The 25,981-nt window shown below is 36.1% G+C and overlaps 3 protein-coding genes across 5 annotated transcripts; 1 reads left to right on the top strand and 2 right to left on the bottom strand.

Moving 5' to 3' along the window:
• The first annotated feature begins 12,816 nt into the window (after positions 1-12,816).
• LOC131638794 (uncharacterized mitochondrial protein AtMg00810-like) lies at positions 12,817-13,614 on the top strand. Its single transcript, XM_058909337.1, has one exon. The coding sequence runs from the start codon at positions 12,817-12,819 to the stop codon at positions 13,612-13,614; it is 798 nt and encodes a 265-aa protein (XP_058765320.1).
• Positions 13,615-15,886: 2,272 nt separating this feature from the next.
• LOC131638798 (mitochondrial pyruvate carrier 1-like) lies at positions 15,887-17,545 on the bottom strand. Of its 3 annotated transcripts, none has more exons than XM_058909345.1 (4): positions 17,441-17,505; positions 17,240-17,365; positions 17,097-17,151; positions 15,887-16,982 (listed from the first exon to the last, which is right to left on the bottom strand). In XM_058909345.1, the coding sequence occupies exons 2-4, from the start codon at positions 17,330-17,332 to the stop codon at positions 16,843-16,845; spliced, it is 288 nt and encodes a 95-aa protein (XP_058765328.1). In that variant the 5' UTR covers positions 17,333-17,365; positions 17,441-17,505; the 3' UTR covers positions 15,887-16,842. The 3 variants fall into 3 exon arrangements, with proteins under 3 accessions (XP_058765328.1, XP_058765327.1, XP_058765326.1); XM_058909343.1 differs by having other exon boundaries at positions 15,889-16,982; positions 17,240-17,337; positions 17,441-17,545; XM_058909344.1 differs by lacking the exon at positions 17,441-17,505 and having other exon boundaries at positions 17,240-17,425.
• A 3,860-nt stretch (positions 17,546-21,405) lies between these two features.
• LOC131638793 (uncharacterized) lies at positions 21,406-23,521 on the bottom strand. The gene is made up of 6 exons (XM_058909336.1): positions 23,461-23,521; positions 23,132-23,255; positions 22,949-23,033; positions 22,539-22,829; positions 22,380-22,464; positions 21,406-21,869 (listed from the first exon to the last, which is right to left on the bottom strand). Exons 1-6 carry the CDS (start codon positions 23,519-23,521, stop codon positions 21,406-21,408), a joined length of 1,110 nt encoding a protein of 369 aa, XP_058765319.1.
• Positions 23,522-25,981: the final 2,460 nt, after the last annotated feature.

Below are 25,981 nucleotides of genomic sequence, written 5' to 3'. Positions count from 1 at the left end.
ATTTCCATCTTTAGTACATTAGCTAAAGTCGATGGTCTTCTTTGCCTTTACCAGTACATTAGCTGATATGGGTCGATGTTTTCATCCAAAACCAATAATTGGATGTCACCCTTAGACGTTCCTACTATCTTTTTACCCATATTTTTTATCTCTCATTTCCAAGTTTCTCCATCAACAGTTTGTCACTCGTGGCACTAGTTCCCCACAGAGTTCAACATATGTCTCATATCATATTGCATTCAAAATAACAAAAGAAGAGTCCATGCATTGCATTCCATTTGCATATGAAAGACAAAAATTGTGTACTTTGTATTTAAGTCTCTTCATATCTTCAATAGAAGAAACTTAAATAGGGGCATCTGTCGCACCCCAATTTTTGACCTACAATATTTCATTCATTTTGTCAAATCACATTCATGTCTCATGCGCATTCATCATTCATTCATCGCATCGTTGCATATCGACTTTCATCAAAGTCAACAAAAACAACTTATATTTCACATATTTTTAGTCAAGTTACTTTGTTATCGAACTTTTTTTACTTTTTACTTTCCATAGATTTTAGTTTTTTACCATCATCATTTTAAATACAAATTAGTTTTAGACTTAGTTTGATTAATTTTCATTTTTTAATATTACTTTATTTATTTATTTTATATTTTATTATTATTATTATTAAGTTCCCTTTTAAAAAAAAAAGTAGTATATTAAACAAAATAAAGGTCCTTTTTATTAAATTGAGGCCCATGTACACTTTTGTTTTTAAGCCCATTACACAAAAAATTTAGTACAGAAAATTAAAAAAGGTCAAACAAATTTTTGTCTTCTTTCTTCCTCTCTCCCACGCCTCTGCAATCTCTATGCTACCCTGCATTGCTGCCAACCCTGCTCATGGCCAAAAAACAACTGCTACCTGTTGCCATAACAGTCCAAACATGCTGCCAAAACCTGTACAGATAAACCAAAATTTGCATAGAAATGGATCATACAAAAACCTGCAAAACAAAAGCACCATATCAGTTCCACATTAGTTCAAATCTCATCCAATTTTCCCCCCAAAACCCCACAAATTCCTCTATAAAAAGAGAACAAAGACAGCATCAGGGGGGGAGCCACACGAAAAAATCACAAAAGAAAAACTCTGCCAAATTGAGACCAAAAATCTACCTCCAAACATAACCGGATTGTTCACTAAATCTGCAGAATCACTCAGCCTCACATTCGCTCTAAAACCGAACCTCACCATCACAACAAAACCTTATAGCACTCATAAACCCAACGACCCTTCAAACAAGTCAAACTCACTCTCTGAAACCTTACCTGCAACCTCAAACCTCTTCAACTTGCAACCGAAAACTATACCTTCAAAATCATTCAATACAACACACAGAGGAACCTTTACACACAAAACTCAGTCACAACATCAAGTATCAAGCAGAAGAGGAACGGAGACGAGCAAGAGACAGAAAACCAGAAGCGTACCTGGAGATTTCTTCATTCACGGTGTAGCTTCTAAACTCTTTTCTTCGTTGCTTGATATTCTGTTGCTTGTTGTTGTAACCATTTCATGTAATATATAACCTCTGAACATCATAATGGGGTCTAGGTTTTCATTTGGGATAAGGATATAATGCTGTTTGTTTATGTTCTTGTTTTGATTTGAATCTTGATTTGTGATGTCGATTGCTTGAGAATACGAGAGAACGAGATCGAGACATCTTGCTGTTGTAGTTCGTCATGCTAGATTGAGAACTGAGTGTTAATCGAGGGAGATCGTAAGCGAGTGAGAAAGAGAGATTCAGAAGATTGATCTTTTTTTGGAAACAGAGAGAAAACAGGGCGTGAGGGAAGAGGCGCTGCTGCCTCTTGTTTTAGGTTTTTTTGATTGTTAGAATGGGCCGGATCCGGGTTCCATCTAACCCGACCCGGTCTGGCCCAATTATGTTTTTTTAATATTTTCTTGCTGATAGTGTTTTATTTTTAATCATCCTGGGCCTCACTCCCATCTAATTTTTACACCCGTAGTCTAGGTTTCACACCCCCATTTATTTCTTTAAGAATCCAATTTTGTTTTTATTTCATTTGATTGGTCTCCATTGCAATTTTATTTTAATATTTGTTTTAGTTTCTAATATAACAAAAATAAAAAAAGTTTGGATTTAGATTTCATTAAAAACAAAAATACAAAAAATATGTTTTAATTAGACTTTTTATAGTCTCTATAATATTAAAAATACAAAAAAATACATGTTAATATTGTGTAGTTTAATTTTATTTTATAACAAAACACAAAAAATATTTTTATCATGTAGATTTGTTAGATTTTACTTCTTGTATTAAAATACCAAAAACATTATATTAATCCCAATCAAAAAATAAATAAATCTTGGTCCAATGCCAAGTCGTTACAATAAACTTCTCGATTCAACGTCGAGTTTCTTCTTTTAAAACTTTCTTTAAACCATACCGAAAGATCGAGTGACAAGAAGTGTACACCTCTTGAATACCCCGATTCTTTTGGGTTAAAACATTTTCTTAAAAATTTCATTAATCAAATCAAAAGATTAAGTGACAAGGGGTGAACACCTCTTGAATACCTTGATCTTTTGAATCCAAAACGTTAATTAAATCAAAGTGATTAAGTGACAAGGGGTGAACACCTCTTGAATACCTTGGATCCTTTGAATCAAACAATAAAAAACCTTTCTTTAATCAAATCAAGAGATTAAGTGACAAGGGGTGCACACCTCTTAAATACCTTAATCTTTTGGATCAAAATACCTTAATCAAATCAAAGTGATCAAGTGACAAGAAGTGCACACCTCTTGAATACCTTGATCCTTTGAATAAAAATACCTCAATCAAACCAAGAGATTAAGTGACAAGGGGTGCACACCTCTTGAATACCTTGATCTTTTGAATTAAAATACGTTAATCAAATCAAAGTGATCAAGTGACAAGAAGTGCACACCTCTTGAATACCTTGATCCTTCGAATCAAAACTCATTAATCAAACCGAAAGATCTTGTGACAAGAAGTGCACACCTCTTGAATACCTTGATCTTTTAAAACAAATTAATTAACAAGGACAACAAGTGACAATGGGGCTCGCTCCTGTTCAATACCTTGGGTAAAGACGCGCTAGGTGAACACCTATGCTCAATCCTTTGCTAAATGTCCATTTAAAACACAATTTCAATTTCATTCAACCATTTTTGCCTTATGGCTTTTAAAACTCTTTTCATAAACGAGACACTTATCTGATTTTCAATACGAACATACTTCCACATGTGAAGATCGAATATCTTCCACTCGAATGCGATGATGGCCAAAATCATGTCTTATCTTGATTTAGTCATCCATTCTTGTAGTGATCTCATATCCATGTGCGTGTAGTGTTTCCATTTGAAAGCGATTGAGTACCTCTCGCTAAAATCAACCAACAAAACTTTTCGTGGTTCTTAGCCCGAACTACGATTGCTCTGACTTTCCCATTGCACTAGGGAATACGTAGGCACAAGATACAAACGTCTTGGCGAGCATAATAATAAAAAATCTTTTCTTTTTCTCAATAATAATAAAACCCCTAAAAAATATTTTCTTTTATCTTTTCTCGATCAATAAGCTAAAGAACGCAAACAAAAACATTAACACTCAAACACAAAACTAACTAAATGGGTCCCATCGAGTACGATGGAGGTGAGGGGTGCTAATACCTTCCCCTTGCTTAACCGACTCCCGAACCCTAATTTGGTTACGACGACCATCTTATCCGTTTCTTTTCTCTTCGTGGGTTTTATCGATATTTCCCCTTTCCTTCTTGGAATAAATAAAGTTCGGTGGCGACTCTGTTGTACTTCGAATGCGTGAAAACGCGTCGAGTCACATTTTTACCGCTACAATCTATAATTTACAACAGGTCAGAACACATCATTAAAGATGACACATTCTTTCTGAGTGAAACCCTTTGCAACCAATTTTTCCTTGTATATTTTTGACATCACTCCTTCGATTCCTCCCTTAACCTTGAAAATCCATTTGCAACTGATTATTCTGACCCTTTAGGTTTCCCGATCAGCTTCCAAGTGTTATTATCATAAAAGATTTCATCTCATCATTCATGGCTTTCAGCCATTCAGTTTTATTTTGACTCCTCATAACTTCCTTATAGTATATAGGTTCTTCATCTAGAACCTCACTTGCAGAGATTAAGGCATAAGCTATGAGATCTACATACTCAAGTCTCTGAGGTGGCTTTATGACTCTTCTCGGCCTATCTCTTGTCAACAGGTAGTCATCGACAATTTCCTCAACTTCCTCAGTATCATCAGCATCTTGTGGTTCTTCTTCGACTTCATTTGGGATACATAATTCAGCATCGACATGCTCCACCTCAACACGAGTCTCTCATTGTTCTGGCTCTTCAGATATTTCTGCGTTTGGACCAATGTCATCAATTTTCTTGAAATCCATTTTAGCTTCATTGAAAACTACATCTCGACTTGTGAGACACCTCCCGTGACCTGGCTCTAGGCACCATAGCCTATACGCTTTGACTCCTTCTAGGTATCTGATCAGTGCATTTTAATGCACGTTCTTCCATGTTTGTACTCAAGTATTTCTTCGATTTGTTTTATTTATTTTTATGTTTTAATATGTTTTTATATTTTATTTTATTTTTGCACTTATTTGTTTTTCGTATTAATTTTTCAGCAATAACAGTCTGCACAGAAACGATCATATCTGGAGTTCCAGAAGTCCGATTGAGGCGTTCTAATAATCGCCGGAAAGCTAAGAGAAAGAGCTACAATTCTTATGTTTGAGTCGAAGTCAGAATCGGGCTGTAGAAGGGCCAGAATATTCGTTGAAGTTGCAGCACTAGTTTTAGTTAAGTTTCGGGTCAATTGATTTTGGGCCTGGGTCGTATGTTTGACCCAGTTGGATTGCAAAACGGGTCATTCTCTTTCCCCTTAGGTTAGGCAGCTGCGGACTGTAGTAGGGACCTTCCATTCACGAATTTTGAAAGCTTGTACGAATTGATCCATGGCGAACTAATCCCTTCGAGTTAATCTTCCGTATTCAGGTTCCAAAAACTATGAGATTATTATAATTTTGCAATAAAACTTCCTTCAACTATATATGTTGTTTATCTTTTGCTTAATTTGATAATCATAATATATATTGTTTGGTTCGATTGATTATGTTTTCCAATTTATCTGCGTGTTTATCGTATGCTTAATCGTTAACCCGCTTATCGCTTAACCGAATGCTTAATTCGGCAAACGGGAAATATAATTGGTATAATATTGTTGCGCTTGTTGATCATATTATAATCGAACGGGAACGGAATCCGCTTAGGATAGTGAAATTATAATAGTCGATGATTAGTAGGAACCGGATCGGTAGATTGACTTATTTCATAATCACTTTTACAAAAACAGCTTATTTTCAGAATCACTTATTTTAAGCACTTTTTCTGTAATTCGACACCAAACCAACCCCCCAATTTCGATTTCAGTTAATAATTCAAGAATCCTTGAGAGACGATACTCGAGTTACCGTTACCGTTACCGTCGTTACTACAGTTTTACAAATTAACTCGTTTTTGACCCGCGTGCGACAGCGGATCAGTATCCTATGAACATGCATCTCAGAGCTCTAGGTTCAAACTTTACTTGTCTAATGTAAGCATAGTCTATGCAACCAAATACTCTAAGTTTGTCGAGATCTGGGGGATATCCCAACCAAACTTCTTCAGATGTCTTCATATCTAACACAGTCGAAGGACACCTATTTATCAAATATTTTGTTGTCAAAACAACCTCTTCCCATAACACCTTCTTTAACCTAACACTAGTCAACCTGCATATAACTTTTTCCAAAATGGTTTGATTAAGTCTTTCAGCCAAACCATTTTGTTAGGGAGTACATGCAGTAGTTCTATGCCTTACAATACCAGAGGTGTAATATCCCGTATTATCTAAGCATGTATATTTATACACTAAGAATTATCAAAAGGAGTTAGTGGATTAGTTGGAATTAAAAGGAAATGGTTAGATGGGAACTACATAGCAAATCGATAATTTTTACACAGTTGAAGGGCAATATGGTTATTGATCATGGCATGAACCACTTAAGGGCTTGTTTGGATGCAAACCTCATTCTTATGTGATGCAAAATCAGAATTTGGAAGAGAGAAATAAAGAGTATACGTGAAAGAAAGAGAAGAAGAGAAAGAAGGAAGTTATCATCTCAAGATCACTCTCCATAGATGCATGCATGAGACCTTGATGGTTTTGATGGAGAAGCAATGATCAAGGATAGGAGCAAATATCATCATCTCTGTCTCACCACAATCAAGTCAGAATCTCCATGAAATTGAGGTAAGTTCCATTAGTTAGAACATTGGGTAGAGTTTGGGAATAATGCATGATTTGGGAAATAAGGGTTTAGGTTAATTCCTTTGCATGTTGATTAAATACTGAAAATCGTGTTCCTGTACTGATAATTTGTGCCTGGATTGTTTAATATGTTAGGACTTGGATTGGGAATGATTAGAATGAAAAAAATGAATGTTAGAACCCAAAATTCGTGTTCTGCACTGTCAGGTTCGCTTAGCGAATGTCTGCAGACTGCACAGTTATGTTCCACTAAAACGGCCATAGCTTGAGTTCTACAACTCGAAACGGAGCACTGTGGGAAGCGTTGGAAAGGTCTTTTAATGCTCTTTGTTTTCTTTCTTAGATACCATACTTTTAATTCAGGTATAAATTATTATACATGTATAGGTGTTGCATGATATTGGAATAAGTAAAATTAGCCTTGAGTTTATGTCAATAAGATGCTACCCTTTTGTTGAACTTAGGCCAGGATGTTTACCTTAATTATTAAGTTGTATAATGTCATCCTAACCTAAGTATTGGACCCTTTACTATATTTAAGGACTGTAGAGGTACTATGGAGAGTTTTGGTTTCCCCTGAGTTAAGAACTTCGCTTAGCGAACTTAGTTCACGTAGCGAATCAGGACTTTGCTACAGGTTTGCGTAGCAAACCTTCCTTTCCAGAACCAGGTGAAGCTTCTAACTTATTCGCTAGGAATTTGATATTTCTCACGTAGAGAATCGGGGGCTCGCTGGCAGTTTGGGTAGCGAACTTGTCTAATACATAATTTGTACTTTTCCCTCTTGAGTGCAGTTTCGTTCCGAATCGGGATCCGAAAGCCCCGTGTTCTGAAATGAGAATTATCATGGAATTGTTTGATTAAATATATGTTTCTATGATGATTTAATGCATGATTACACTATGATTATAACATTGGTATGCATGTTTGATGAGTTATGAATCACATGAAATGTTATGTATAATTATGCATTGTTTTCCCGTTTGTTCTAGATGAACATTCGGAGATGTGTTGCTGTGTGATGGCTTGTTCCATGCTGTGTGATCTTGGTGATATATGCTTGAATTGGAGTAGGCCTGGCTAATAGAGGGTAAATCGCTTAAGACCACAAATATTGCTGTGTAATCTCTAGTTCGTGCCTTGCTGTGTGATCTGGGATACCTTGCTGTGTGATCTGGGTATGTCTTACGCACCTGAGCTACCATTGCGATGCCGTTGAGAGGGTCTTCCATGATGTCCTCCAGCATGTAAAAATCTGCGTGCTTGGTATGGTGGAGAAGTAATGCCATGTAGGCAATATTACTTTCGATTCACCTCTAGTGATGTCATATATACAATATCATTAGGCTTTCGCCTGGTGGGCTCGTATTGTAAAGATGGCGTGTTTGCAATTTCCATTAACACATCGGCGTATAGACAAGTGATGAGGTCGGACTCCACTTAGGCAATGTCACAGTTGTAACTCATCTTGGATGGAATCCATTTAGGAAAAGAATTCAATTGGTCTTGCAATGTGCTTGTGCAAGTCTCTTGATGCGATGTACGGGGGCGACTCACCGAGGGTGTGAATGCGTAGTCTATATAGCAGGAAAGTAAACTTACTTCTGGATTCCTCGTACATGGGTGCATGTCTGCATATTTGTTTATTTTTGGCTGTGAGCCTGTTTATTTTTTCTATCTCATTGACTAGTTATGGGACTATCAACACTGATATTACCTAGGGGTGGCAAAACGGGCCGTGGTCCGCCGGCCCGGCCCGCGCAACCACCAGTAAAATGACGGGTTGGGTTGGGATTTTAGGCCCGCCGATCGCCAAAGCCCTCCCCGCCAAAACTCGCCGCCCGCCCCGCCAATGCCCGCCGCCCGCCAAAGCCCGCCCCTCCTCCAAAATTCCTTCTTTTTTAGTTAATTCTAATAATTCCAATTCTTGATGGTTTATTTTATATATTTATTTGTAAATATATGTAATATTTTTTTAAGTAAAATTTGTTAAAAAGTTGGTTTTATAAAAAATTGTTTTAAAAATTAAGTGAAAAATTTAATTAAAAGGTAAAAAAAACCTATTAATCTATTAAAAAAATGAAAACAATATAAATAAAAATAGGCGGGAAAGCCCGCCGCCCGCCAACCCGTCATCTTGGCGGGGTGAACATTATTTTTATGCCCATTTCACTTGGCGGGCATGCCCGCCCCGCTCGTTTTTTGGCGGGCTTAAGGCGGGGCAGGCGGCGGGCGGGGCGGGCGGCTCGTTTTGCCACCCCTAATATTACCCTTGTTGTGTATTTGTACCAGATTGTGAGGAAAACCTGGATTCTCGGTGAATCCATTTGTTTGCATGTACCTTGTAGAATCGAGCGAACCCGTAAGTTAGGGGAACTCACTGAGATTTAGTAATCTCACCCCAATCCTCTTAATATTTTTCAGGAACAGGTTAGAAGTATGCAGATTTATTGATGGATTGCTTCGAAGCCTGTGGACAAGAAGTTGGCAGGAAGACCTCGTCAGACGTTATATTTCCGCTGTGCGTTGTTGAAGACAAACCAATTTTATACATATAAGATGGGAACTTGAATTGTATATGATTTTAATTTCTTGTCTTTATCGCTTATGTATGTTTCTTGTACCATTTATAGAATCACTTCATATTATTCTAGACATATATGTACGGGGTGTTACAAGAGGCTGCACAAAAAATGTCGAACGCCTCATTGCAAAATTCAAGGTCAATATCAATTCTCAACCTCTTGACCTTTTTGTCAGTCAGATTTTCGACCAGAGTTTTCCAACTCATGAAATTCTAAAAAATTTCATCCTTAGTCTTCTGGATAAGTACCCATAACTTTCTGGTATAATCATCAATTATGGATAAAAAATACATTGCTCCTGAATGTGATGGACACTGTTGATATTTGTAAATATAGTGTTAAGAATATTTGTATATAGAATAGTCCCACATCGACTATATTATGTAATTAGCTGTAATCTCTCTATATATAATAAAGTCTCCGTAGTGCTTTACAAGCCACACGGCTTATTCAAATGCCTCTTAGTCTTTCGTATCTTAACATGGTATCTAGAGCCTACTAAGAGGAAATTCTTCGCCGTGTTTTACCCGGTTGACCTACTGTCTTCCGGTGAGAAATTTCCTTCTGCAAACCGTGTCATCACTCCGACTTGCCTTTTTTTTTTCGGCGACTATATTGGTACTGTTCATCGCACGTACTATTCATCGCGTGATACTGTTCATCGGCGCGATACTGTTCATCCAAAAAAAATATTTTTTTTTGGCTCGGTTTTGTTCTCTGATCGCAGATCCGCTCTCGGTTTATTCTTCCGACTCGCAAAAATCTACCCTCCAGTTCAAACAGTCCCGTTCTTGTTAACTTGAAGCTATGGGAGACTCGTTTACTAAAGTTCCGCTGATCCCATGTGAAAAACTAAAAGGATCAGCAAACTATAACATATGGGCTCGTGCTGTCGATATGTGGTTTCACGGTCAGGGATTTGAAGAGCACCTAACCACAAAATTGTCTGCCGTTGCAACCGATAAACTCGCCAAATGGAAGAAAATTGATGCCTCTCTGTGTACTGTGTTGTGGTTTTCCATAGCACCTAACCTCCAAGCTCAGTACCAAGCCTACTCCACTTGTTATGAGGTATGGGAAAAGGCCAAGAAAGTCTTTTCCAACGACGTTCACTCTCTATACAGTGTCATCCACAAACTCAACACACTGACGTTGGAAAATATGGATGTGCAAGCTTATCTGAGTAAGCTTGATGCCTTGAAAGCAAGTTATGAAACCCTCATGCCTTACGCAAAAGTTGCAACAGCTCATGCCGAACAGCAGAGTAAATATTTCATGGTCATGGAACTTAAAGGACTACCATCAGAACTCGAATCCGTTCGTAACCATATTTTATCAGGTACTATTGTTCCTAGCTATGATACAGTTAGTGAACAACTGTTGCGCTTGGCTACACCTCATGAGTTTGGTTCGGTTTCTCCTCCATCTATTGCTGCTCCAACACCAGGTGACACTGCTGCCCTTGCATCTCTTGGAAACAATCAAAATCTCCTTCGAGGAGGGTCATCCAACTCCAAACCTCGTCCCAAGTGTGACCATTGTAATCAACTTGGGCATACTATCGACCGTTGCTGGAAGCTGCATGGCAGACCTCCACGTCAGGTAAATGCAGCTTAAATTGATTATCCCGATACTATGCAGACTTCACCTTCACTTTAAAATTCTACACCAAGCTACGACGATTTTCTCAGGTGGTGTAAGACTAATCAGAACTCTGGTTCCACGACTTCGGTTGCACACATTGGTAATTCATCTGTTTGCCTCTCTCAATTATCTCCTCTTGGTCCCTGGGTCCTCGATTCTGGTGCGTCTGATCATGTTACCGGTAATAAAGGTTTTTTCTCTTCCATCTCTACCTCTGGTTTCTTACCTAGTATAACCGCCGCAAATGGTTCTCAAACCCAATCCCAAGGGATTGGTACTGTTCAAATCCTACCATATCTCTCTGTTACTTCTGTCCTATATGTACCTAGTTGTCCGTTTAATTTATTGTTAGTCAGTCGTTTAATTCGTGCCCTTAATTGTTCTATCACCTTTACTAATAGTGCTGTTACTTTGCTGGATCGGAGTTCGGGGAAGACGATTGGCGTCAGATGTGAGTCTCAAGGCCTCTACTACTTCTCTGCGTCATCCACCACATGCTCTGCCACAAATTCTCCACTCATTATACATGCGCAGTTAGGTCATCCAGGTCTTCCCAAGCTCCAAAAGATGGTGTCCAGCTTATCTAAATTGTCTAGTTTACATTGTGAGTCTTGTCAGTTAGGGAAACATACTCGTAGTCACTTTCCCAATCGAGTCAGTAAACGGGCTGCGTCCCCTTTTGCTTTAGTTCACTCCGATGTTTGGGGTCCTTTGCGTACTGAGTCTACCTTTGGGTCTAGGTATTTTGTCACTTTTATTGATGATTTTTCACGTTGCACGTGGCTAATTTTAATGAAGAACAGATCATAATTGTTTTCTATTTTTGAAAAATTTTATCAAGAAATAAGAACCCAATTTGGCTTGTCTATCCGTACCTTAAGAAGTGACAATGCACGCGAATATTTATCTCAAAAATTTCAAATTTTTATGTCATCCAATGGTATTCTGCACCAAACATCTTGTCCTCATACACCTCAACAAAATGGGGTAGCCGAACGTAAAAATTGGCATCTCGTAGAAACCATTCAGACCCTACTTCTCCATGGTAATGTTCCTCTCTGGTTTTGGGGGGATGCGGTGCTCACGACATGTTACCTCATTAATCGCATGTCCTCATATGTCCTTAATAATAAAATCCCTCACTCAATCCTGTTTCCAAACTCTCCTCTTCACCCAATTCCTCCTCGAGTTTTCGGGTCTACGTGTTTTGTACACAATCTCTCCCCTGGTCTTGATAAACTATCAGCTCAATCACTAAAGTGTATCTTTCTTGGTTACATAGATCCCAAAAGGGATATCGTTGCTACTCACATACTCTACAACGATACCTCGTATCGATTGATGTTACCTTCTTCGAGTTAATTTCATACTTCGAGTCCAGCCAAGTAACTCCGGAACCCCTTCACGAAAGTACTCCTACACCTCTTCCGGAAGTCTCATTTCCCCTTACCCCCCACCATTCTAGCCTTACGGTTGACCCTCCCAATACTCGCCCATTTCAAACATATCAGCGTCTCCAACCCACTTCTATCGTACCTATTCCTGAGGCAGTACCTGTCCCTGAGGTCATTGCAGACTCTCCTCCGACGCCTTCGCCATCACCGGATCCGATCCTGCAACCTGAGTCCTATCTTCCGTTTGCTCTTCGAAAAGGTATACGTCAAACACGAAATCCTTCTCCACATTATATTGATTTATGTTATCATCGTCTTTCTCCTTTGAAGTATACTTGCTTGTCTTCTGTTTCTATTCCTAACACTCCAGGTGAAGCATTATCTCACCCTGAGTGGAGGCAAGCAATGATTGACGAAATGTGTGCTCTTCAAAGCAGTGGTACTTGGGAACTGGTTCATCTACCCCCCGGGAAATTGTTAGTAGGTTGTCGTTGGCTTTACACAGTGAAGGTTGGTCCAGATGGTAAGATTGATCGTTTTAAAGCTCGTTTGGTAGCCAAAGGATACACTCAGATTTTTGGGTTGGATTATAGTGACACTTTCTTGCTTGTAGCCAAGATGGCATTTGTTCGACTTCTTCTAGCCATTGCAGCCATTCGACATTGGCCTCTTCATCAACTTGACATCAAAAATGCCTTTTTACATGGTGATCTTGAAGAGGAAGTATATATGGAGCAACCACCTGGGTTTGTTTCTTAGGGGGAGTCCTCACAAATGGTTTGTAGGCTACACATGTCTCTTTATGGTCTTAAACAGTCTCCGAGAGCTTGGTTTGGCAAATTCAACACTGTAGTACAACAGTTTAGTATGGTCCATAGTGAAGCTGATCACTTTGTGTTTTATCGTCACTCTGCCCAAGGGTGTATCTATCTTATTGTATATGTGGATGATATTGTGATAACTGGCAGTGATCATCAAGGAATAATCCAGTTGAAACAACATCTCTCGAATCAATTTCAAACAAAAGATCTTGGCAAACTCCGCTATTTCTTGGGAATTGAGGTGGCCCAATCTAAAGATGGCTTGTTGATATCCCAGCGGAAATATGCTATGGATATTTTGCAAGAAACAGGGTTGTTGAATGCTAAACCAGCTGATACTCCTACGGATCCAAGTGGAAAATTGCTACCCAATCAAGGGGAGCCTCTATCTGATCCAGGAAGGTATATGAGATTGGTTGGAAAGTTGAATTATCTCACAGTCACTGGTCCGGACATCTCTTTTGCAGTTAGTATGGTAAGCCAGTTCTTAAAATCTCCTTGCCAAGAACACATGGATGCTGTTGTCCGAATTTTGAGACACATCAAGCGTGCTCTAGGAAAAGGTCTCGTGTATGAAGATAAAAGACACACTCATATAGTTGGATACTCTGATGCTGATTGGGCAGGGTCACCCATTGATAGACGATCCACTTCTGGGTATTGTTTACTTGTTGGAGGAAACCTTATATCCTGGAAAAGTAAGAAACAAAATGTAGTTGCAAGATCAAGTGCCGAGGCAGAGTATAGGGCCATGACAATGGCAACATGAGAACTCATTTGGTTAAAAAAGCTACTCAAAGAACTTCAAATTGAAGAAGCAAGATCAATGACACTTATTTGTGATAATCAAGCTGCATTGCACATTGCTTCAAATCTTGTCTTCCATGAAAGAACCAAACATATTGAGATAGTCTGTCACTTTTTCAGAGAGAAGATTGAATCAGGCGAAATTGTTACAAGTTTTGTCAACTCCAATGATCAATTAGCAGATGTGTTTACAAAATCCCTGCGAAGTCCCAGAACTAATTATATATGTGGCAAGCTTGGTGCATTTGACTTATATGCTCAAGCTTGAGGGGAAGTGTTGATATTTGTAAATATAGTGTTAAGAATATTTGTATATAGAATAGTCCCACATCGACTATATTATGTAATTAGCTGTAATCTCTCTATATAATAAAGTCTCCGTAGTGCTTTACAAGACACACGGTTTATTCAAATGCCTCTTAGTCTTTCGTATCTTAACAGACACCTTGTAGGCCCTCAAAGATCAGCATGAATGTAATAAAGGGATCCACATGTTCTTTGTTTTTCCTTTATTGAACTTCACTCTGCAAGATTTTCCAAGTACACAGTGTTCACAAAACTTCAACTTTTCGATTTGTCTCCCCCAAGTAGATTTTGTTTCCCCAATTCGACCAGACCCCTTTTACTGACATGGTCGAATATCATGTGCCAAATCTCTGTTTTCGACCAAGGTTTCGTGGATGCAACATCTGCAAAACCACTTACAACTTTAGTCTCAAGGATGTACAAGCCTTGTTTCTTCACACCTCTCAAGACTTCGTTGACCCCTTCATAACTGTTAGGATACTTTTCTCTCCTTAGAAAATATATTCTATCTTGTCGAACTCACCAAGAGAACTAAAATTTCTCTTCAAATCAAGTACATACCAGACTTCAGTCAACAATCTTATTGACTCATCATGGAGCTTGAATATCACAGATCCAACACCAATAATCTTGTAAGCTTTGTTGTTTCCCAGCAATACAAATCCACCATCTTGATCACATAGTTCCTCAAACAAGTCTTTAATTGGAGTCATGCGCCAAGTGCAACCTGAATCCATAATCCACTCTTTACTTGAGTCACTGCTTGAAACCATAAGAACATCAGATGTGTCGAAATCATCTAGAACAATGGTTACGTTGCCATTATTCTTACCTCCATGATCTTTCAGGAGTTTATGGAACATGTTTCTTGTATGACCCTCGTTATTACATTGATAATATCGAATACCAGATGCATCACCACTATAAAACTTCTATTGACTTTTACCTTTCTTCTTATCGAAATTTTCATCTCTCTTTATGAATTTCTCCTTAACCAACATACCTTCACTAATCGAAGATGGCTTATGCTCCTTTCTTTCATTCAAATCCTTATAATACAAGACTGATTGAGCTTATTTAAAGGTTAGAGACTCTCTTCCATACAATAGAGTTTCTTCGAAGTGAGCATGTGATATGGGCAAAACACACAGTAGCAACAAGGCTTGATCTTAATCATCGATCTTGAGATCAATATTTTCAAGATCAAGAATAAGCTTGTTGAACATATCCAACTGCTTAGTCAATAATTTGTCTTCACTCATCCTGAATGAATACAAAGCTAGCTTTAGGTAGAGTTGATTGTCCAACGATTTGGTCATGTATAAACTTTTGAGTTTTACACATCATTTGGATGCCACCATCTCCTTTGAAACCTGTCGAAGAACCTTATCACCAATGCTCAATAAGACGTCGTTGTGGGCTTTGTCTACCAGATTCGTTTTATCCTTCTGCGTTAACACAACATCCATGGCTGCAGATCCCTTCAACGATTCTAAACAACCCTCCTGAACCAGTATGGCTTTCATCTCCAAGTGTCATAGACCGAAATTGTTAACTCTAGTGAACTTTCCAATCACATACTTTGTTGATGGCATTCTTCTCTACTCTCACCGCACCAATTTGTTGTGATAACGATTCCAGAAAAAAGTATAATTGGTTTCTTGATTAGCTAAAAACCCACAATGATAGAAAAGAGGGAAGCAAAAAGAACACAACGATTTGGTTATAAACTGCTATTCTTTACCTTCTCTTTGAAATAATATTATAAGTGTTACAGAATAACAAATAATCTCTTTGACGCTAATTAGGATTTTCACTTTTCAATGATGAAAGACTAGGATGCTATTTATAAGAAAACTAACATACTAAACTAATTTTTTCCCACAGGCCCATTACACAAGATAACCTAGAGAACAAGCTAAGTTAAATAATTGGGCATAATAAATAGGCCCATTTAGACATGCTAACGATCATAGCATTTCAACTATTGCATACTTGAACATACTTCGACTACAACATTGTAGGACTTTGACTACAACATGTGACCAGACTTCGATGACATACTAAGATCCTGTCGAATTGTCGAACCAAGAAGTTATCATTCGACCATACTATAGTTCGATCCAATATCCCACATAAATATTTAAGAACATTAATTAACAAAGTGATATATAGTAAACGTTATAAAAATTGGTAAATTATCGCTAAAACGACGATAAAACGATATTTAAAGGTATCGAAACTCTTATTCACCAATTTTATGCTGAGAAAAAAATCACAGATCAAAATTTGCTATGACCAAGACAAAACATTGATATATATGATTAAGTGTGGCAAAACGAACTTGACCCGTCGTAAATGTCCATTTTTTGCACTTTTTCGTGGGGCGGGGCAAGGGTTTAGTCTTGTACCCTCTAATATGTTCGCCTTGTTTATTTGCAGGCTTTTGCGGACGTAGGCATAAACATCATATTTTGCATCTAAAAAGATGCAACGTCCGCCCGCCTTGTCCCGCCCTCAGTTATTTGCAGGGCGGCTCAAGGTTATAGGCCCGTGCCCTACATAATGTCCACCCACCCCGTCTTTATGCAGGATTTTGCAGGATGTGCATGCCCGTTTACCAACCCTAGTTATAATCGTGAAACCCCATTACGACTACAATATATCGTTACTGCACCATTATGGACATAAATTTTCGAAATTAGAGTATGAAAGTACAAACCACAGAAAATATTTATTATAAATATTGTGATTAATTCACGATGCGACAACCGCAATTAATAACACAACACGTGTACCAACTGAAATATGAAAATCACAACCGTGGCCGTTATTTAAAGCCATGGATATTAATAACTGTAATTGTATGGTGCACAGTGGCGAGTTAACCTTGAGATCTTGCCCACCGCGAAAGCTGATAGAGTTGCACAGTCTCATTCGAGGCATGACATATAAGAAGATGAATGTTTCGTGGTCGCACCATCCAAGCAAACCTCATATAAACCGCTGAATAACCGCACATTACTGCACCATTCACAGTGTCGTATTCAATTTTTAAGATAAATTTAAACTAATACATGAAGAATCAAATCATAATATTGGTTGCTTGAATTTAGATTTTAGAGGAACAAAAAGAACCTGCAGTCATTCTTCCATTAATCGTTTCTGCCGGGTTCTGCGTATCTATAACTGCCTGTTCACATAAAAATCTTTTTTTTTTTAATATTATGAATTTGGTTTTTATAGAATGAACATCAGAACGTAGAAACATATAAATATACCGCAATGGGAATGCCCCAGTTGACAGCAGGACCCCAAAAATGAGCTGTTTTTGGACCAACGGGACTATTCCAAAACTTGCGCAACAGTTCCATACTAACTGTTTGTGACGTCACTTAGCATAAAATCTTGAACCATAAAATAAGCTACACAATACTACAAGATGAAACATGTTTCGTTCAAGAAAAGTATGTAAAAGTTACCTGAAGAAGATCAAATTCAGGCGATCCAGAAGCGCAGACCAGAAGGGGTGTTGACAACTATTAAGGATTTAGACCTGCTTGAATAAATCAACAGGTCAAAATACTACTTCCAATAATCTTACGTAGCAAGATGTGATACTTGTATTTTTATAATGATGGTTGCAATTATATTGCTTATTATATTTACATTTGTCAACCATTTATCTAATTTAGTTGGTCAGGATTTATTTATATGCTATTCTGTTAGCATTTTGTATTATAGGTGTGGATATTGGCATGGCTCATGCCTTGTGTTATCTAATAAAATTCTTAGCTGTTTCCAAAAAAAAATAAAAAAATAAAATCATAGAGCAGTGTTATTCGAAAACCCAATTTTTGAGACAGTATTTGACACCGCTTATCAATAGTATACTATTCTCTCAGTTCTCTCCATTTTAAGAAAAAAATGTATCTATTATTGAAACTACTAAAAAACCCGAACACCCTTTGCGTTCGCACGAGTTCTGGTATGAGACGCGCATTTGTTTTAGATATATATTTTTTAGTAGAAAAATATCGGGTACCCGTGAAAAAATAATAATTGAATGTATAATTAATAAAAAAATATTTTGATCAGTAATTTCATGTTTCGTTAATAATCAATATTTTGATCAATAACTTCATGTTCCCGTGTACAAATATTAGTTTAATCAATAACTTCATGTCTTGGTGTACCTTAAAAATTATTTTGATCAGTAACTTCATGTCTCGTTAATAACCAATATTTTGATCAATAACTTCATGTTCTGTTAATAATTAATATTTTGATCAATAATTTCATGTTCCCATGTACAAAAAATTTAGTAAAACATAATCTTATTTTTGCATCACATTTTAAAATCTAAATTTAACATAAAAACTATTATTAATTTAATTTGAACAGCATAAATTTTCTTATATACTATTTTCTTTTTAAAATCTAAATTTGTTAATGATTTAAAATCATGTTATGATAATAATTTATTGAGTAATTTAACGGAATGAGATTTTTATGGTAAAAATTAAGGTTTTTTCTTCACCCACCTCCCAACCTTCTTGGCCACCTCCGGTGAATTTACCACAATACCCCTTGTTTCGGAAGTTCATTTCCGAAACTGTACTTTTTTTCTTGAAAAAGGTGTTTTCGGAAATGAACTTCCGAAAACGTGTTTTTTTTAATATAAAATATTGATTTCGGAGATGCATCTCCGAAATAAAGTCACTTTTCAGAAAATGTGGTGTTTCGGAAGTTCATCTCCAAGCGCACCCCCCTTGGAGGAATTCGGAAATGCACTTCCGAAAATAGGTCTGGACAGAAGAAAATGAACAATTCGCTTTATTTAATCGGGTGAAAATTACAACGATAATATTACATAAAATTAAAGTTACATATTGTTAAACACGGGTAGGTGGGGATGAGAGAGTGGTGGGGAGAAAAAAAGGCTTCCAAATTTCAAAAGGTTTATTTATTATTTTAATAAAAATACGTACAACTGAAAGTAACAAATGACGGAGGAGGTGTAACCGGAGCCGAAACATATGACGGAGGAGGTGGATGTCTGGAGGAAGAAGACCCGGAGGTACGTCCACCGCGAGACAAAGGAGCCAATCAATGTAAGCTATAATTTATCATTATCATCAGGGGACGTCATTACAAAAAATTGGAAAAAAAATCTTATTATTTTTAATCTTGATTTTTTAGAAATGACCTCCCCAGATGATAATCATAACTATAGCTTACATTGATTGACTACTTTGTCTCGTGGTGGACGTATCTCCAGTTCTACTTCCTCCAGACATCCACCTCATCCGTCATATGTTCCGACCCCGGTTACCACTTCCAAAAACTAACATGATAAATCCAATACAAATACACTGTGCGATACAATCCGAAATCAGAACAAAACAAAACAAAAACATGTTATTCTGCCCGACGAGCGTTACAAAATACACATCAAACAAAAAAAAACACGTTATTCTTCCCGACGAGCGAACTCCTCCGAATGAAGATAATTATACCAATCCTCATCCCACTCAGTCTCAGAACCATCAGCGTTGATCACGACTCTCACGCCTGAAGACTGAGCTTGAGCATCCGGGCCCCGGGCCCCCTGGGAACGAGAAGTAGAGCCGGTCGAAACCTTCTTCTTCTCCTTCACCTCCTTCACCTCCTTCACCTCTTTCACCTCTTTCTTTGAAGAATCCTTTCTTCCCTTAGCGCCCTCTCTAGAAGACATGTTACTGTAAACAATTGAAATCGATTAATATGCGAGACAAAATAAAAAACAAAAAAATTTGAACTTCTGATATATTTCGGAAGTTCATTTCCGAAAACTGGGAGGGAGGTGTTTTCGGAAATGAACTTCCGAAACACCCCTGCGATGCAATTTCCTACAACTTCCATGGCAGACCCCTAAATCAACCTTCAAACCAAATCAAAATGCTTCTAAACAACCTAAATACTACTAACAACCTAGCCATATATCATTTATGCAATTAAAACCCTAAATAACATGCATTTGAATAATAGATCTAAAAATTTCAAAACTTACAAAGTGTTAGGATTGAGGGCTTTTGAATGTTGTTTAGCAGTGTGATTGGAGCCTTGATGCAGCTTTGGAATTCTGTTTGCACAAATTTTCGCCTCTGCCACTTTTTGTTTTGATTTAGGGTAAATGATTGGGGGAGGGGGAGTGTTTTGATAAATCTGCAGAAATCGCAGTATTTCGGAAGTGAACTTCCGAAATAATTGTTTCGGAAATGAACTTCCGAAGTAAGTCAATTTTTTTAAAAAAACACGCTTTCGGAAATGAACTTCCGAAGCAGGGGTAGTTTTGGTTTTTCGCAGGAGGTGACCACCCATTGGATGACAGTGTTTACACTTTTTTACACTGTCAGTGCACTACCTTTAACCTTTTATATATATATATATATATATATATATATATATATATATATATATATATAATTTTAATTTGAATTTAAAGTATTTTAAAAGATATGTGATGTAGATTTGACTTACGATAGTAGTTATATTATAATGGGTAGGATTTTGACTTACCATATTATTATTAATCCTGTGGCAAAGTCACCGTACCTTTGTTTCTTTCTCTCTATGTTTTGCTATTTTTTTCATTTATTTATTATTTGTTATTTATTTTTTCTTGCCAAAACCAACCATATTTGCACTAAAGTTACGGTAACTTTCCCCTAATAAGGTTACTCAATCCAATTCCTGGTTTCTATTTGGTGGACAAAAACCCGTTGCAATTCTTTGGAAAGTGAAAAATACTGGTTGGAATATGTAAACCACTCATTTTTAAAACCATGTGTAGCGACGTGATTCCCATGCCACAAAATGGAATATCACGTCACAACACAAAATTAGCGACGTGGACATTTATGTTGCTTGAGAGAGCGTGGCAACTTTGTTGTGTCATGATTATCACGTCACTAAATAGTGACACGGAAATCACGTCGCAACGTGATGCACAGAACCCAACAAGTTTTGTCTGTTGGAACAGACGGCGCCAGGAAAAAGCAGGATGGCACAGAATACGGAGAAAAGTTGCGGCGTGGAAACATGACACAAATTAGCGACGTGATATCATTTCACAAAATTTCTGATTAATTTAAAAGTGTAGCGACATGATAAACATGTCACAAATTAGTGTCATGTATAACACGCCACAAACGTTAATTTTTTTAAAAAAAATAAAATTATTATTATTATTATAAAAAAAGTTTTATTCTTAATATTTTTTATTCAAAATTAATAAATATTAATAAAAATATTTATTCAATTAAAATAATAAAAATAAACAAAATGCTATAATATAATAAGCAAAATACTAAAATATATTGAATTTATAATATAATAAACAAAATGTTATATAAAATTAAATTATCCTACACAATTTCAAATTTAAATAAAAATAAAATTAATCCTAAGGGTCATCTGGATCGGGAAAATTCTCAAGGTTCATATCTTTATCATCATTCTCTCGCTCATTTCCAACCACTCCTACGTTTCCACCAAACGGTTGACTACTACTTCTTTGTTGAAATTGTATAAATAACCGCATTTGCTGCTCCATCTCTGCTTGCCTCTTCGCCATTGCCTCTATTTGTTGTTGTTGCCCCTCCATTTGCGCTTTTAACGCCGCCTGACGTTGCGCTTTCTCATCCATTTGGGCTTTTAGCGCCGCCTCACGTTGCTCTGACTCACGTCTCGCCTCAGTTAGGGCCAATTGTCTTATTGTTTCCATTACTTGCGGTGACAATTGTGCTGGACGTGACGATCCTTCCCCATCTCTAACTCTTTCAAATAAAGTTCTATCTCCACTTCTCAAGTTTCCCGCCAAATTTCCACCACCAAAAAAACATCCATTAGGCTCTTTTCCGCCAACGACTTCATTCCAAATATAAAAATCAACATCTGGATGAATGATTTTGATCCCTCTATTTTAAAAATCACTATTTTAGTCCCCTTTTTAAGTTTTCTGTGCAATTTTCGTCCCCTTATTTTGATTTTTTCTGCAAAATTAGTCCCTATTCCTATCTCTTTTTCAATAGAAAACTCAAAAGGGGGACCAAAATCGTGATTTTAAAAATGGAGGGACTAAAATCGAGAAAAAAACAAAATAGGGGGACCAAAGTTACAATTAAGCCAAAAAAATATTAAGTATTTAACTTAAATTAAAATATATTAAATAATAAAATGAAAATTAATTTTCATGTGATTTTTATGCCACAACATTAGAGTTGCCACATGAAAATTACGCCGCAACTTTTTTAGTTGCCACGTAAAAATCACGCCACAACTTTTTTAATTGCCACGTGAAAATCACATCACAAAATTGCCATTAAATATAAAAAAATATAATAAAAATTGAATAACTTACCAAAGCTTTTCGTGTACGCTCATCAACATAATCACCCGATTTTTTTGTCCGAGTTTCTTTAACCAGCTCGACCATCAGTGGTTGTCTCTCTAACCTCTTAGCCTAAATAATAAAATTAACTTTAATTAAAAACAAATAATTAATCAAAACATAACTTTAAAAATGGTAATAATTACCATGCGTCGAGAATGTTCGTAAGTGCTTATACTTCCATCTGCATTAAGGTGACCCCCTTTTTCAGATGCCCTCATTTTTTTGGCATTTTCAGATTTAACCTTAAATTCTTCTGATTTCCAATACACAAGAACTTTATCAAAAACTTCTTGGCCCATCCACTTGGGACGACTACCATCACGTTCCCAACGCTTTCTAACACGTCGCAACTTGTCGGAAAGTCTTTTTGATGTTCTGCTATAATAATTTTTTTTAACATGTTTCTCGCTCATTTGATCCCAAGTACACTTTCCCTGATTACATTTAAATAAAATGTTAGAAAACTATAGTAAAAAAATTTAAATAAACAATGACTCAAAAAATTAATTAATTATACCTTAAAACAATTAAACCAAGCCTCTTTATTTGAAACGTCTCCAAAAGTCGTCCAAGCTTCTTTATACATTTGTTGAATCACATAGTACACACACCTGACAGCAGTCCGACTCGGCCCAAAACTAAAAAACAATAATTTTAATTAGCATACATTAAATATAAATTTATATTAAAAAAATAAAGGTAAACTTAATTAAAATTTAATATATAAGATACTTACGAACTTCCTGCGGGCCAAATATAATATCTGCCGTCAATGATATGAATCTCTCTCGGATCATCCTCCCCCTGAGTATCGTCATCATCAGACTGATCATCGTTTCCATGCGCAGTATCATCCCCATCTGGCTCCACATGATCATCCTCAAGAAATTAATTGTTTGACCGACGTGTCATTCACGTCGCTAGTTTCTGACATGTCATCAACGTCGCTACCCACTCAACGGTAAAGGGCATTTACTTTCCCAGGTACCACCATGTGCCATAACCTACCAGTTTCAAGTCAAAGTCATCATTAGCGACGTGGGATTCACACCTCTGTTTACACACGTGCTTTCCACGTCGCAATATGCTCAACGGTCAAAACATTTACTGCTTCTCTCCCTGCCATTACCTGCACCAGTCAAGTCAAGTGAATATTATTTTCTCTCTGAAAAGTTTGCGACGTGTTTTACACGTCAGAACTAGAAATTTGAAAATTTCAAATTTCCCACCCTATATTTACGTTTCAGACTTTGTTTTTTATTTTTATTTTAGGTCTTGCGACGTGGTCCCAACGTCACAACCTATTTTTTAAAAAAGTATTCTTTGACTACCCATGTGATATTTTAGTTTTGATTATTAAATATGAAAAAATTATAGTGGCGTGCTTTCCATTTCGCAACTGCACTTTTTATGCCACATGTTTTCCACGTCACAACATTACGTCGCTGGGAGGCATTTTTCTTGTAGTGCATCAAGTTCTCTCTAATAAAATATAAGTATCATTAACTTTTCATATTCGTAATAATACAAACGTTTGAAACCATAAATTATCATGATAGTAAATTTAATTTAATTAATTTTAATTTTTAATAATTACATGCTCTTTATTAATTTAGGCCTCTTTATTATTTTGTTAAACATGTAGTTGAATTATTCTATTTTTAACTGTCCAATATACTTCTTTATAATAATCAAAAATTAATTAATTAATATGTTTAAAAATATAAAAACCAAATTATAGGTTAATTTAAACTACTATTAATTAAATGTAACAAAAAGTTAACATACCTAAAACCAAATAAAAATATTATGGAAGAAAAAATTAACATACCTACTATTTATTTATGGTCGTTGTTTTTTAATAAAATAAAATAAATAAAATTATTTTTTATTAATTATTATATTTTTCTGTCATAGAAAAGAGATTCCTCCTCTAATTAATTAATGATATAAATTATTAATTAAAATTGAATGTAAAGTTAAAGTTTAAAAATTTAAATCTATGTGCTTGTAAAAATAGCAAGTGAATCATATTTGTTTAAAAAATAGCAAGGGAATCGCATACAATAGTATAGCTTAGATATTAGTGTAAATAGGTATTTTTTATCCTGATTGAAAAGCAGAAAAAAATAGTACAGTAGTAGATGCAGTGTAGTTATAACAGATCAGTTTGACAATCTATGTGTGAAAAGTTTTCAAAGTACTACACATAAACCCAAATATTAAATTAAAAGTGAGAAATAAAATTGATGTGAGAGAGTTGTCAAATCTGCTCAAATCTGTTCACAACCCAAAATTATATATATATATATATATATATATATATATATATATATATATATATATATATATATATATATATATATATATATATATATATATATATATATATATATATATATATTAACTACATATATGTATTTTTTCAATGTCTATGTAATTAATACAAAAAATAATTCACTGCATCATAATCTTTAATAATAACGGGAACATGAAATTACTGACCAATATTTTTGTAAATAATTCTAAAACAAAAATCAATATTTATACCCGAAAAAATATATTTGTAGATTTAAATATTTTTATATCTACAAAAATATTATAGGCACCAATTTATTATCTTTTTTTTTTAAAATAATAAACTTTGTTGGTTAAGGAATTTTATATCCGATGCGTGTTGTTCAATTATTGTGTCTTAATTTTCCATTAGAGTGGTATCGGAGCTCTTGGTTAAGGGCTATTTTACTTGTATGAAGGATGGAGTCAAATATAAAGATGAAGATGGTATTGTTTAATGGCTCTAATTACTATTTATGGAAAGATAGATGACAGACTTACTATTTGTGAAAAAATTGCATTCACTGGTTTTTAGCTCAACAAAGTTGGTTTCTGTGTCTGATGAAGAATGAGAGTTTGAACATTAACATATATGTGGTTTTATTAGACAATATGTAGAAGATAATGTTCATAATCATATTGCTATTGAGACTCATGCAAAAACTTTGTGGGAGAAGATAGAGTCTTTGTATGCCTCTAAATCAGAGAATAATAAATTGTTCTTGTTGAATAGCTTCATAAGCTTGAAATATAAGGAGAGACTTCTATTTCAGATCACTTGAGTGAATTTCAAAGGCTCCTTGATTAGATGTCAGGAATGTGTATTAAATTTGATGATGAACTTTTGGGACTATTTCTATGGCTATCTTTACTAGAGTTTTGGGAGACGTTCCAGGTTTTTATTACAAGTTTTGCTCCTAGAGGTGTTGTTTCTTTAGAAACGGCTAAGAGTGGTATTCTTAATGAGGAAATGAGAAGGAAGACACGTGGTTCTTCATCTCAATTCGAGGTAAGTCAGAAAAAGGAACCAAAGGGTGGTAGAGAAAATAGCATAAGCTAATCCAAGTCACGATACAAGAATTTGGAGTGTCATTATTGTCACAAAGTAAGACACGTACAAAAGTATTGTTATCAAAGGAAAAGGGATAACAAAGGCAAGAAAGGTAAGTCTAAACAAAGAGGTCATGATGCTCATGATGATGATCGTGTTACTACTACTACTAGTGACGATCTTGTTATTCTCTATGAT

The sequence above is a fragment of the Vicia villosa genome, unplaced genomic scaffold (assembly GCF_029867415.1).
Source record: "Vicia villosa cultivar HV-30 ecotype Madison, WI unplaced genomic scaffold, Vvil1.0 ctg.002425F_1_1, whole genome shotgun sequence".
Lineage (NCBI taxonomy): Eukaryota > Viridiplantae > Streptophyta > Magnoliopsida > Fabales > Fabaceae > Vicia > Vicia villosa.
This window is presented reverse-complemented; position numbering and strand designations above follow the sequence as displayed.

Excerpts from the sequence above, each read along its gene's own strand:
- LOC131638793 (XM_058909336.1), bottom strand. The coding sequence starts at position 23,521 with ATGGCAGGGAGAGAAGCAGTAAATGTTTTGACCGTTGAGCATATTGCG. Across the intron at positions 23,256-23,460 it reads TATTGCGACGTGGAAAGCAC|ATGGGGATGATACTGCGCAT; the intron begins GTGTGTAAACAG and ends ATGTGGAGCCAG. Across the intron at positions 21,870-22,379 it reads GGGTGATTATGTTGATGAGC|TCGTTGGCGGAAAAGAGCCT; the intron begins GTACACGAAAAG and ends TTTGGAATGAAG.
- LOC131638794 (XM_058909337.1), top strand. The coding sequence starts at position 12,817 with ATGTCTCTTTATGGTCTTAAACAGTCTCCGAGAGCTTGGTTTGGCAAA.
- LOC131638798 (XM_058909343.1), bottom strand. The coding sequence starts at position 17,332 with ATGGAACTGTTGCGCAAGTTTTGGAATAGTCCCGTTGGTCCAAAAACA. Across the intron at positions 17,152-17,239 it reads ACTGGGGCATTCCCATTGCG|GCAGTTATAGATACGCAGAA; the intron begins GTATATTTATAT and ends TTATGTGAACAG. Across the intron at positions 16,983-17,096 it reads TAATGGAAGAATGACTGCAG|TAATGTGCGGTTATTCAGCG; the intron begins GTTCTTTTTGTT and ends TGAATGGTGCAG.